The sequence below is a fragment of the Rhinopithecus roxellana genome, chromosome 10 (assembly GCF_007565055.1).
Source record: "Rhinopithecus roxellana isolate Shanxi Qingling chromosome 10, ASM756505v1, whole genome shotgun sequence".
Classification (NCBI taxonomy): domain Eukaryota; kingdom Metazoa; phylum Chordata; class Mammalia; order Primates; family Cercopithecidae; genus Rhinopithecus; species Rhinopithecus roxellana.
In genome coordinates, this window is record NC_044558.1 from 73,318,535 (window position 1) to 73,331,366 (window position 12,832).

Genomic DNA, 12,832 nt, shown 5'->3' on the forward strand with positions numbered 1-12,832 from the left:
GTTGAATCCCTGAATAGACCAATAGCAGGCTCTGAAATTGAGGCAACAATTAATAGCCTACCCACCAAAAAAAGTCCAGGACCAGATGGATTCACAGCTGAATTCTACCAGAGGTACAAGGAGGAGCTGGTACCATTCCTTCTGAAACTATTCCAATCAATAGAAAAAGAGGGAATCCTCCCTAACTCATTTTATGAGGCCAACATCATCCTGATACCAAAGCCTGGCAGAGACACAACAAAAAAAGAGAATTTTAGACCAATATCCCTGATGAACATTGATGCAAAAATCCTCAATAAAATACTGGCAAACCGGATTCAGCAGCACATCAAAAAGCTTATCCACCATGATCAAGTGGGCTTCATCCCTGGGATGCAAGGCTGGTTCAACATTCGCAAATCAATAAACGTAATCCAGCATATAAACAGAACCAAAGACAAGAACCACATGATTGTCTCAATAGATGCAGAAAAGGCTTTTGACAAAATTCAACAGCCCTTCATGCTAAAAACGCTCAATAAATTCGGTATTGATGGAACGTACCTCAAAATAATAAGAGCTATTTATGACAAACCCACAGCTAATATCATACTGAATGGGCAAAAACTGGAAAAATTCCCTTTGAAAACTGGCACAAGACAGGGATGCCCTCTCTCACCACTCCTATTCAACATAGTGTTGGAAGTTCTGGCTAGGGCAATCAGGCAAGAGAAAGAAATCAAGGGTATCCAGTTAGGAAAAGAAGAAGTCAAATTGTCCCTGTTTGCAGATGACATGATTGTATATTTAGAAAACCCCATCGTCTCAGCCCAAAATCTCCTTAAGCTGATAAGCAACTTCAGCAAAGTCTCAGGATACAAAATTAATGTGCAAAAATCACAAGCATTCTTATACACCAGCAACAGACAAGCAGAGAGCCAAATCAGGAATGAACTTCCATTCACAATTGCCTCAAAGAGAATAAAATACCTAGGAATCCAGCTTACAAGGGATGTAAAGGACCTCTTCAAGGAGAACTACAAACCACTGCTCAGTGAAATCAAAGAGGACACAAACAAATGGAAGAACATACCATGCTCATGGATAGGAAGAATCAATATCGTGAAAATGGCCATACTCCCCAAGGTTATTTATAGATTCAATGCCATCCCCATCAAGCTACCAATGAGTTTCTTCACAGAATTGGAAAAAACTGCTTTAAAGTTCATATGGAACCAAAAAAGAGCCCGCATTGCCAAGACAATCCTAAGTCAAAAGGACAAAGCTGGAGGCGTCACGCTACCTGACTTCAAACTATACTACAAGGCTACAGTAACCAAAACAGCATGGTACTGGTACCAAAACAGAGATATAGACCAATGGAACAGAACAGAGTCCTCAGAAATAATACCGCACATCTACAGCCATCTGATCTTTGACAAACCTGAGAGAAACAAGAAATGGGGAAAGGATTCCCTATTTAATAAATGGTGCTGGGAAAATTGGCTAGCCATAAGTAGAAAGCTGAAACTGGATCCTTTCCTTACCCCTTATACGAAGATTAATTCAAGATGGATTAGAGACTTAAATGTTAGACCTAATACCATCAAAACCCTAGAAGAAAATCTAGGTAGTACCATTCAGGACATAGGCATGGGCAAGGACTTCATGTCTAAAACACCAAAAGCAACGGCAGCAAAAGCCAAAATTGACAAATGGGATCTAATTAAACTAAAGAGCTTTTGCACAGCAAAAGAAACTACCATCAGAGTGAACAGGCAACCTACAGAATGGGAGAAAATTTTTGCAACCTACTCATCTGACAAAGGGCTAATATCCAGAATCTACAAAGAACTCAAACAAATATACGAGAAAAAAACAAACAACCCCATCAAAAAGTGGGGAAAGGATATGAACAGACATTTCTCAAAAGAAGATATTCATACAGCCAACAGACACATGAAAAAATGCTCATCATCACTGGCCATCAGAGAAATGCAAATCAAAACCACAATGAGATACCATCTCACACCAGTTAGAATGGCAATCATTAAGAAGTCAGGAAACAACAGGTGTTGGAGAGGATGTGGAGAAATAGGAACACTTTTACACTGTTGGTGGGATTGTAAACTAGTTCAACCATTATGGAAAACAGTATGGCAATTCCTCAAGGATCTAGAACTAGATGTACCATATGACCCAGCCATCCCACTACTGGGTATATACCCAAAGGATTATAAATTAGTCTACTACAAAGACACATGCACACGTATGTTTATTGCGGCACTATTCACAATAGCAAAGACTTGGAATCAACCCAAATGTCCATCTGTGACAGACTGGATTAAGAAAATGTGGCACATATACACCATGGAATACTATGCAGCCATAAAAAAGGATGAGTTTGCGTCCTTTGTAGGGACATGGATGCAGCTGGAAACCATCATTCTTAGCAAACTATCACAAGAAGAGAAAACCAAACACCGCATGTTCTCACTCATAGGTGGGAACTGAACAATGAGATCATTTGGACTCGGGAAGGGGAACATCACACACTGGGGTCTATCATGGGGAGGGGGGAGGAGGGAGGGATTGCATTGGGGAGTTATACATGATATAAATGATGAATTGATGGGTGCTGACGAGTTGATGGGTGCAGCACACCAACATGGCATAAGTATACATATGTAACAAACCTGCACGTTATGCACATGTACCCTAGAACTTAAAGTATAATAAAAAAAAAAAAAAAAAAAAAAAAAAAAAAAAAAAAAATTTAAAATAATGTGACTTATTCTGAATAAATTACATATTTTGTGGACATATTTGAAAAAAATTGAGTGTACATCAATTTATGCTGAACTTGCATTGAGAAATACAATTTCAAATTATTGATGTACTTTAAAATTCCAGAAGTAATTGGGAAAGCTGTCACTTTTACGAGAGTTTTTGTTTAAATAACCACTAAGTTCTAACTTTAACTTTTCTAAATTCTGTATATTATAACCAAATATGCATTTCAGCTCAGTATTTTAGCAGTTATGGAGAACCAGCCCAATCATATTTCCTTGATCTGAATTTGTTGATTCTCAGCGGGAAGGGGAAGGCTTAATTTCTGGGCAAGTTTTGCTATCAATGGAAGTATTGCTGTGGTTAGTGCAGAGTGGGGTCAGGATGGCTCAGAATGGCGCCCAGTTGTCATTGTTCCAGCCAGTGCGGGCAGCAAGGACCATTTTCCTGTCTCAGTTCTGCAAGTCTAATGAGATGGAATCTTTAGTCTGTCTCTGTGGCAAGACTTCGTTGGCCAAAGCAAGTGGAAAGCAGAGGCAATTATCCAAATATCTGAGGTAAATGTGTGTTTTTCTGCCCCAAATACATGAAAAACTACCTCAACCATTCTCTTTGATTTTGACTGTGATGATTTGGACCCAGATCTTTCTGCCTTTATACGTGTGTCTCTTTTCTGGATCTCTTCCCGTGTGTGTGTGTGTGTGTGTGTGTGTGTGTGTGGTGTGATGAGGTGTGTATACTTCCATGCCTGTTTAACTTGGTGTGTATATTACATAGAACCTTTATGTCTATTCTTCCTAACTACATGGTAATTAAATTGTTTAATTTAAAAGTCCTTTTTAATTTATTTTGGCCTGGCTTACCTTAATAATAATTTCAAACATAAACCCATATTTGCTTATTTAAGAAAATGTTGAATGTAAAAATTCTTGAACGCAACGTGAACATTTATGCCAGATACCACAGAAGCCTAAAATCTGATTTACCACCAAGAGTTCCAGAAACTTTACACATGGCAACATAGTGTCCTGGGGCCCTTATTAATATCCACTGTCCCTGAGCTAGTCATACAAATAGAACCCTAAATAATCCAAGAATTAGAGATTATATCTGTTTATAATGCATGTCTTTAGCTTTATTTTTTCCTACAATGTTTTAAAAATTATATATTTTTTATTAGCATATGCTAGATAGTGGGAACAGAAAGAGCAAAGAGCAGAAACTGAAATCAATAACTTTTACTATTTAGTAAAAATTAGTAAAACAATTTGTCCTGCTGGCTCCAGAATAGACTTGATAATCTTTCTGGTATAGTGAGTTTTAGAAATTAACTATAGCTTTTATTTATCCATACTTTCTGGAGAAAGTCTAGTACAATGAGAAGGCTGGACTGGGGTACCAAGATTATTGTTTGCCACCATGTAGATGGGTCGTACAGGGGAGGAACTCTTTCTCTCAGAGTCCAAGTTGTTAAATGAAGGCGTAGAAACTGTCTAGATAACCTATAGGATTAATTCTACATTTAAAATTGTATTTTCAAATTTGAACATAAATGCAGAGATTTCATATAGTTACTGTGAAAAAATGGTAAGGAGAAAAGATGTAACTAACACATGATTTGCCAATAAAAGGACCATTAGAATACTTTTATCTTAAAGAAAGAAAATATTTATCTATTCCATAATTCTTACAAAAAAGAATAGTAATTTGCCTGGACCATCATCTCCAAGTAAATGCTTCAGAACTAATTTTGTCTGGATAGTGAACAGTGGTATACTCTGGATATTAACTCTGCTAATGTAAACCAGCTGGGAATAAAATGCTCAAGAGTATTTTCCATAAAAAGACCTTTAGGCAACTATTATAGAACTTTAAAATACTACAATATTATCCAAACTAAAACATATATTGATAGCTTCCATCAAGCTTATTTATTTGTTCGACCGTGTTACCTTAACTTATCCAAGAGTTTAAAAATGGTTTAGTAATCAACCAAATAGCCTTCTTAAGAAAAAATCTGGTAACCACGTCATTAGGCTAAGCAATAAAAACCTTAACAGAGTATATCAATAAAGATGACCTCTAACTAATATCTCTCTCCATTCTGTAACTGTATTTTTGCCTTAGAAATAAAGTGGAAAGCTGCACACACACACACACACACACACTCTCTCACTAACATGGTGTTTTCACCTAAATACAACTCCACATAAGGTAAAATAAATAAGCTTCTAATGTAATGATGTAAACAACACAAACTTCTTTTGAGGAGAAAATGATTTACAGAGTTTTCTTATTATTTGCTTTAGTTTCAGCTACTGTTTTTCCAAAACATTTTAAAATTCTATACAGCTATGTTAGAGCTGAGAACCAGGCCAAAATAAAAAGTTTAGATAGTAAAGTCATTTTATTTTTCTTTTGTTTGCTTTTAAACTCAGATTTGAGTGAAGAAACGTCATTTAATGTAATATATAAGATGTAAACAAATATATAGTAGATAAGATATAATCCTAATTGCATTTTCTATTTTGGCAATTTCAGTGGCAAACATGTTTTATTCACCCAGGTAGCAGGAAAGTGTTCCTAAAAGCCAGAGGCATTGCCAAAATATTTATAATACATCAGAAATGCCAGAGAAAGTTGTAATACATGTACAAGTTAAAGCCTAATTTCTTTTTTATTTGGGGTCTAATTTTATGGTCTATTTTTGAATGTTGTCCAAAGGTTCACTCATGAATGAGAATGTAGATTTGGCAAGCTGCACATAGGTTTCCAAAATAAATCTTGCTATATAAATCCTGCAAAACTTTTGCCTCTAAATGACACTCTTTTAGCTGAAGAGCTTTAGAGATGTTGTTTGCTAAAAAATATTCAAACAGGGCTATTCGAAAGCATCAGACACTCACTTGATGAAGCAACCTGAAATACACTTTTATGGGACCTAAGAAGTAAAAATTTTATTGCAACAACAGAGGAAATTTGTATCAATACTCTTAATATGGATTTTTATACGAGAAACCTAAAAACATCTGAAGTACAATACCTAGTTCTTATTTTAAAATGAAGGCAACATATTTAAGGCCTTTAAATATTAACATTTTAAATATTAATATTAACATTTTAAAATATAAATATTTTAAACATTTTAAACATAAGGCCTTTTAAATATTAAGTAATCTAGAGTGATTTAAGTTCTAAATTCTTTCAGCTATATTATACAAACCCCTTTCTTAAAGGGGTGATTCTGAAATTACTCTTTCTGCCAACAACATTATTTCCAATTGATGTCAATATGTGTTCTTCATAGGAAAAAATTAACTTTCACAAAATCTTCTATAAACTATTTAAATATCATCATATCAAGCATAGCATTTTAATCTTTTGCAACCATACCTAGCTTATTTTTGTTTTTTTGGTAGAGACAAGTTTTTGCCATGTTGCTCAGGCTGGTCTGGAAGCAATCTGCACTCCTTGGCCTCCCAAAGTGCTGGGTTTGCAGTTGTGAGCCACCACACCTGGCCATCAATTTTCATTTTTTATATAGATTCATATTTTATTTATTTAAATTTGTTAGAATCCTTAGGGGGCTGGGTTGAAGGTATCCTATTTCAGAGTAGATAATCTGCTTTTGCCAGGGTTGTGAGGACACAAATGTTTATTTATTTATCTTCATCTTCAATTTTATATGTTAGACCTCCTGGACAATAGTGTTTGAAGAAACTTTACTCCTGCAAAAATAATCTCTATACTGTAGAAAGACTAACAGAAATATTGCCAAAGTTAACAGATATGACTCATATAAAAGCCAACTTTGGAAAAGAAAAGTGAAAATTATGTGGCCGATAGAATCTCGTGATTTGAAGTTGTTTGCAGAGCTGGAGGATCAGACAATGCATGTAACTTTACTGGCCTCTTTTCCTCAAGCATCTTTGGACCCAGTTAGATGGTAAACAAATTAAAGTGCTATAGCTTTCTAAGAGTACACATTTATGCTTTTACAGAATTACAATAGTTCATATCTGATTATCAGGGACATTTTCTACAGATCGTTTTTCTTTGGTGACAATTGCTATTGCTTTCTTCATTTCTAAATCCTACCATACATGACACAAAAAACACAGCGGGAGTATTTGCTCTCGGTAAAAGGCCCCAAGAAATCAGATCCAATGCTACATTTTCCATTGACTATATTTTTCCTATATTTAATTTTAGTTTTATATTTACAGGCATTCAGATTTAACCATTTGCTTACATTCTAAGCTCAATATACACTAAAAAGGCAAGGAATAAACTAAAACACATTTTTTTCTGATCTAAATTACTTTCATCATGCTGTATGCATATACTCACACTTGCCCACCCACAATTACAAATGCATGCACACATGCACACACACATGTTGATTAGGGCAGCAACACTGTTCTTACTATGTATTTATTTCCTTCAGGGTAATGTAGGCTAAAAGAAATCCACAGTCTTAATTATGTCTAAATATTTATAGTTTTGTTTCAGTCTATTGATAAGGCATAATCATTTATACACAGAACTAGTTTTGTTATAAAAAAATTTCTTAGTGATCCTCAGATGAAATTGCTTTCCCCTCTACTCTGTTTATTATCCTTCTCATTGCACTAATTTCAGCAGCTGCAGTTCAGATTACCAATATCTGAATATGGACTAAAATTAGTCCATCTCAAATATGGAAAGTTCTTATAGATGTCTACTGTCTACTACATAGCATATTTAATATTTTTTATAAACATGTAATTTTGAAGGGTTGAATGCAAGTTGAATCTTTTAAAAGCAATTCACAATCTAAATGTGCTATTAGATTTAACTACATGAAATGTATTAGTTTTTTATACTTTTGCATGAACTGAATAATCATCTCTTCAATTTATTCTATTAGAGAGTCTTGATCTAGATGGGGAAATAAAAAATAGATTAGCTTTTTAATCCTGTGGGACATTGCTGGCTACGAAAATCTTACGAAAATTACAAATCATTTTCCCAAGAAAAGGTACATACAAATAGAATTTTATGTACAATTTCTGGAGGTCCATGGATCCCTTAAAGCCTGTACATAGACTCCAGGTTATGATACTCTTTATTAGAAAGAAAGTTTGAAGAATGGTTATGACTCTGCTGACTTTAACAGAGGTAAGCAGTATTTTCATTCACCTGTATGGTTTTATTAGCAGCCTACTATAGTACAAGGACTTAAAACGCTGTACCATATTTCTACTGAATGCACTCACCAGGTTCTGCCACTTTAAGGCATTTTTCCTGGGACTAAAAGAAAATACATTTTTATTTCTGCATAATATCTGCTATAGCTTCTTTTTATTGACTCTCTATAAAAATACACATAGTGATGATAATTAATTTCCTAAGTATGTGTGGACAGTATCATGACTACCCTTGCATTTTATCTGTAAAATTCCTCTTCACTCTGAATATTACATTCTATGATAATACGACAGTAAGTTTACTAAAATGTAATCATGTAATCATATGAAGACATTGATGTCCACACATTGTGACATAACTCCTATTGCAACATTAATGCTAATCATTTTCATAGGCAAGCAATTTCAATTAAACATACACTTTGGCTACTTCTGGAAATGACTTAAAGCTAGTGGTCTGACTAGGAAGAATAGTGAACTAATCCCTCTAATCCCTCTCCCTAATAATTCTTGAAAACAATCAATGTCCCAGATAACAAAATACTTTAAATGAAAATATTGAACCTAAATGAACTTTGTTAGACTTAGGATTTTGTAGTCTCATTTTTATTTGTTATTATTCAATAAGTGGTTTTTATTCAATAAATGTATTTATTCAATAAATTTATTTCTAAGTTCATTCTGATGAAGAAACTTCAACTAGACTTCTTATAACTCTACTGGGGAATATATTCAAATGGAGTAAAAGGGTTTTCAGCATTTGCCCTGTGTTGCTTAGGGACCCCATATTAACATTGCTCTAGAGGGAAATACAGGAGCTGCATGAGATTGAATGAAATTATATTGACTCAGGTGTGGAAGCAGAATTAAGCCACAAATATCATTTTATTGCCTATTTCTCTGATAGTGTGAAAAGCAAAGGCAAAATATGCAATTAATGTTCAATAAATATTTTTAGTAGGTGAAATGTGAAAAAATAGTAATTTTAACTGACACTGAGACAGAAAGAAAGAGAGAGTTATGAAACAATGCAAAGGAACTCTGCCATTCACTAAAAAAATACATATATGAATTTTACAACTTAGGAGAGGAGCTAACCGTGTACCGATTGCTATAAAACATATGAGAGAAAGCAATGTATGTTATGAAAATTCAGAAGATAGGAGCTCATATTGGGGAAATCAAGAGAAGGATTCATGAACTTAGTATATACTTTAGCTAGGCCTTGAAGGATGAATAAGATTTGGGCAACAAATGATAAGAAAAAGACATGGAAGGAATACTGTGAATAAAGCAACTGACATGGAAGTTAAAGGGTAATTTTGTGGATTAGTTAGATGGTTGGAGTTGGCTACATGAAGTGAGACATTAAAGGTAAATAAGCTGGGGTCAACACATGGTACTTGTTGGGTGCTAAGCTAAAGGGCAGTCAGTGAAGAGCTAACTATTTATTTTAAACAAGGTGTGCTGTGTTCCCAGCCAGCCTCACTGCTATGGCAGTGGCCAGTAGCAAAGGGGTTGCATTTTTAATAAATGTGTATTCCATCACAATCTCAATTATATTATTCATAAGAACAAAAACACTAATTTGAAAACCAGCAACAAATAAAAACATGATATATGTATAAATTAACTTTACACTCTAAGACAAAAAATATATAACACTTGAGGTTATAGTAAAAACAGTATCAGTATATATATTTTTCCAGAGAAATAAAAAAGGAAACAGCACTATACTCAACACACTAAAAGTATTAGCAGGAAATGAGAGCTTTTGGTAAGTCTCAAAGCATGAACATTTAGTAGGAGGTATGTGGTGTAACTTTTTAGAAGATGTAGTTAGTAAAACAAACAAAATCAGCATTGTTTACTACTTGTCTGGCATAGATCATTCTTAGGCATGGGAAGAAGCTTAATCTCCATTCTTAGGCATGGAATTGAGACTCTAAATATATAAGAATTTGCACTAGAGTTACCAGAAGATTATACATGTTTATGCAAGTCAAATACCTTTGGTTTTGTAATTTTAAAATGTTGAAACTCTTACCTCTCACTACAAGGTCAGCTGAAGCTGAAGAATTGTCCACAATTGTCTGGGCAGTGCATGTGTATCTTCCAGCATGTTTCAGCTGTGCGTTTCGGATGAGCAGTTCCCCATTGGAATCCAGCTATTAGCAAAAACAGCAATTATTCAAATCAGTACATTTTTCACCAATTATATGGCATTTAAGTTAGAAGAGGTAGGTTTTCTCCCCCTGACAAAATGAACACCACTTAAAGAATGTGTTTTAGACATGCTAACTGTATGTGCTTGCTCTAGGCTTCAGTTTCTCAACTGAAAAATAAAGTGAATAATTTATTAATAAAGTATTTTTTTAGCTTTCATATCTTTAAAATTCTATTATTTCCACAATCAGAGGGTTATATCGAGAGAAACTCAAGGGATGAAATTACGTCATTGATATTTCTTAAAGAGAAACATGAAGGTCTAATAAATATAGTTTTCAGTATCAATGAGTTCAAACAAATGCTGTATGGTTTGGAAGAATGATTGATGTGGTTTCACAAAGCTGATCTAATTGACTAGTTTTAATATGCACCATAGTTCATTTTACAAAGATACGAAAAGTTTGCAGAAATTGAGAAAATGTACAATTCTACTAACAAGTACTCTGTTGCCAAATTATAAGTTCTGTGAGAACAAGAGTTTTTGTTTTGTTCAATGTTCTATTCTATTGCCTCCAGGAGTTTTCAACACATATTTTTGAGAGTCTTGACAAAATTTTGCTTGTGATGATGAGACACCATTTCAATGTAATTTCCAAAAGTATCTAATAGTTATTGAATGCCTACTCTATACCAGGTCCTGATCTGTGCAAGTATATACATTCATACATACACACATGCACACATACACACACATACATACATATATATACACACACACATACACACACACACACACTTTTATTCAATCCTTTTTTGAGAACTGCCCTATGAGACAGGTCTTATTATGTCCACTTAATTAACAATAAAAGTGAGACTTAGAGAATCCAAGTAATTTAACTAAGATAACTAAGGTCACTCAGCTTGTATGGTACTGGGAGCATGTCAAAGTTCATGTTAATTATCTCCAAGATATTTTCTTAGAATGAAAACTTGGATAACTCAATTTTTAAATGGACATTTGGTTTTCCTGTGAACCAAAAATATTGATGTACTATTTCAGTCATAAGTATCTAGATACCTATGATGTATCATGCCTGTACATGGAGTGAATGTTTTGCTTCACTATAGGTTCTACAAATAGCCTCTTCACATACTATGTTCCCTCCAGTTCTTGGAAAACATTTGGGTTTGCATCCCCTGCTAGATTAATGAAGTTAAGAATAATAGCTGAGCGAGCATATTGGTATAGTTGGTTGAGATAAAATACTAATATCTCCACATAAAGAACTGATCAGTGGCCACATACTTTATTCCCTGATATTAGCCAGTCTTAATTTAATGTCGGTTGAGATCTTCTGGTCCATTGAGGTATAGATTGGCCAAAAATCGAAACAGTTCCCAAGATTTCTACAAATTCCTGGAATAGGGGAGTTTTTTCCTTCTGTCTTCTTAGTCTGTTATTTATTTATTTATTTATTTATTTATTTATTTATTTATTTATTTATTTATTTATGTCATACCAAGGAGCTCCAGACTAGAAATTCAGCGCTTTCTCTATTTTATCATAAAACCAAATAGCATGAAGTGTTATCTAGTAAAGTGAGTTTACTGAAAAATTGAAGGAGCTAGAATTGGTTATATCAAAAATATGTAGGGCAAATCAACCTTGAAAAGTATCATCCACTGTATACTTCTGTTTTTAAAAGTCCTGTTGGCCGTAAATTTACTGGGAATTTCCCAGTGACCTTCAGCTCTCCCAGTGCTCTGCCATCTTGTTGGCAGCCACTTCTACTACCAATCTCTTATTTCTGTCTTCTCTTCTTTCTCTTGTAAATAAATAATTCTTATTTTCTCATATTAAGCTGTTTGATTGTTTGATTTTTGCTTGGATTCTGACAATATCTATTCGGTTTTTAGTTTTTCCATTTCTTCATTTCTTACTCTTCAATCAGTTCTCATCTGAGTCCCACTGCTTCAACTCGTCTTATTTGACTTCTTGATAGCATTTGGCTTTCCTTCCCCAAATACTCATTTTTTTCTAGTCATCTGAATTTCCAGGAACTTCTAGGATATTCTTAACCCCTCCCTCTCTTCAACTTTCTTATAAACCCATTATAAATTCTTGAATTTATCCATTCTTTCCATCATGACTGCCTCTTATCCAAACTCCCCACATCTCTCACCTGAACCCCTACATCTTATTTGATCACTACTTCTACCACTGTTCCACCCTATTATTTTCTCTATTGGTTACCTAGAATAACCTCTTAAAAATGCAGGTAGGCCCAACTCACTTGTTTCCATAAAAGCAGATAAACTGAAACCTTTAAAATTTCCCTTTCCTGGGACAAAAGCCATAGCATTATTGTAGCCAACTTGATTCCATTCTCTAGGCTCTATCTGATGCTCCAGCTCAGCTAGTGTGCCATCTCACTCACACTCTGCTCTCCAGGAAGAACATTCTCTTTTTAGGACTGCAAATGCATCTTGTTCTCTTCAATCTCTGGTTCACCACATTGTCTTGTCTTTTGGAATTGTGATTCATACCCCTCATAACCTCAATACCCTCTCCCATATCACCTTCACCTCTACCCAATACCAGATCAAATCATTTTCTCCAGCAAGCCTTTACCTTTTCTGTGGACTAGGCAGGTCCCCTTTCTGTATTTTATTACACTACCATGAAACTTATGTCATATTACACA

The 12,832-nt window shown here is 34.5% G+C and overlaps 1 protein-coding gene across 3 annotated transcripts in view; it reads right to left on the minus strand.

The window, feature by feature from the left end:
• Positions 1-12,832, minus strand: part of CNTN1 (contactin 1) — a 441,173-nt gene that overhangs the window by 118,283 nt on the left and 310,058 nt on the right. For all 3 annotated transcript variants that reach the window (XM_030939730.1, XM_030939732.1, XM_030939731.1), the window contains exon 15: positions 10,006-10,126. In XM_030939730.1, coding sequence (XP_030795590.1) covers positions 10,006-10,126 — 121 coding nt within the window. The remainder of the gene's footprint in view (positions 1-10,005; positions 10,127-12,832) is intronic.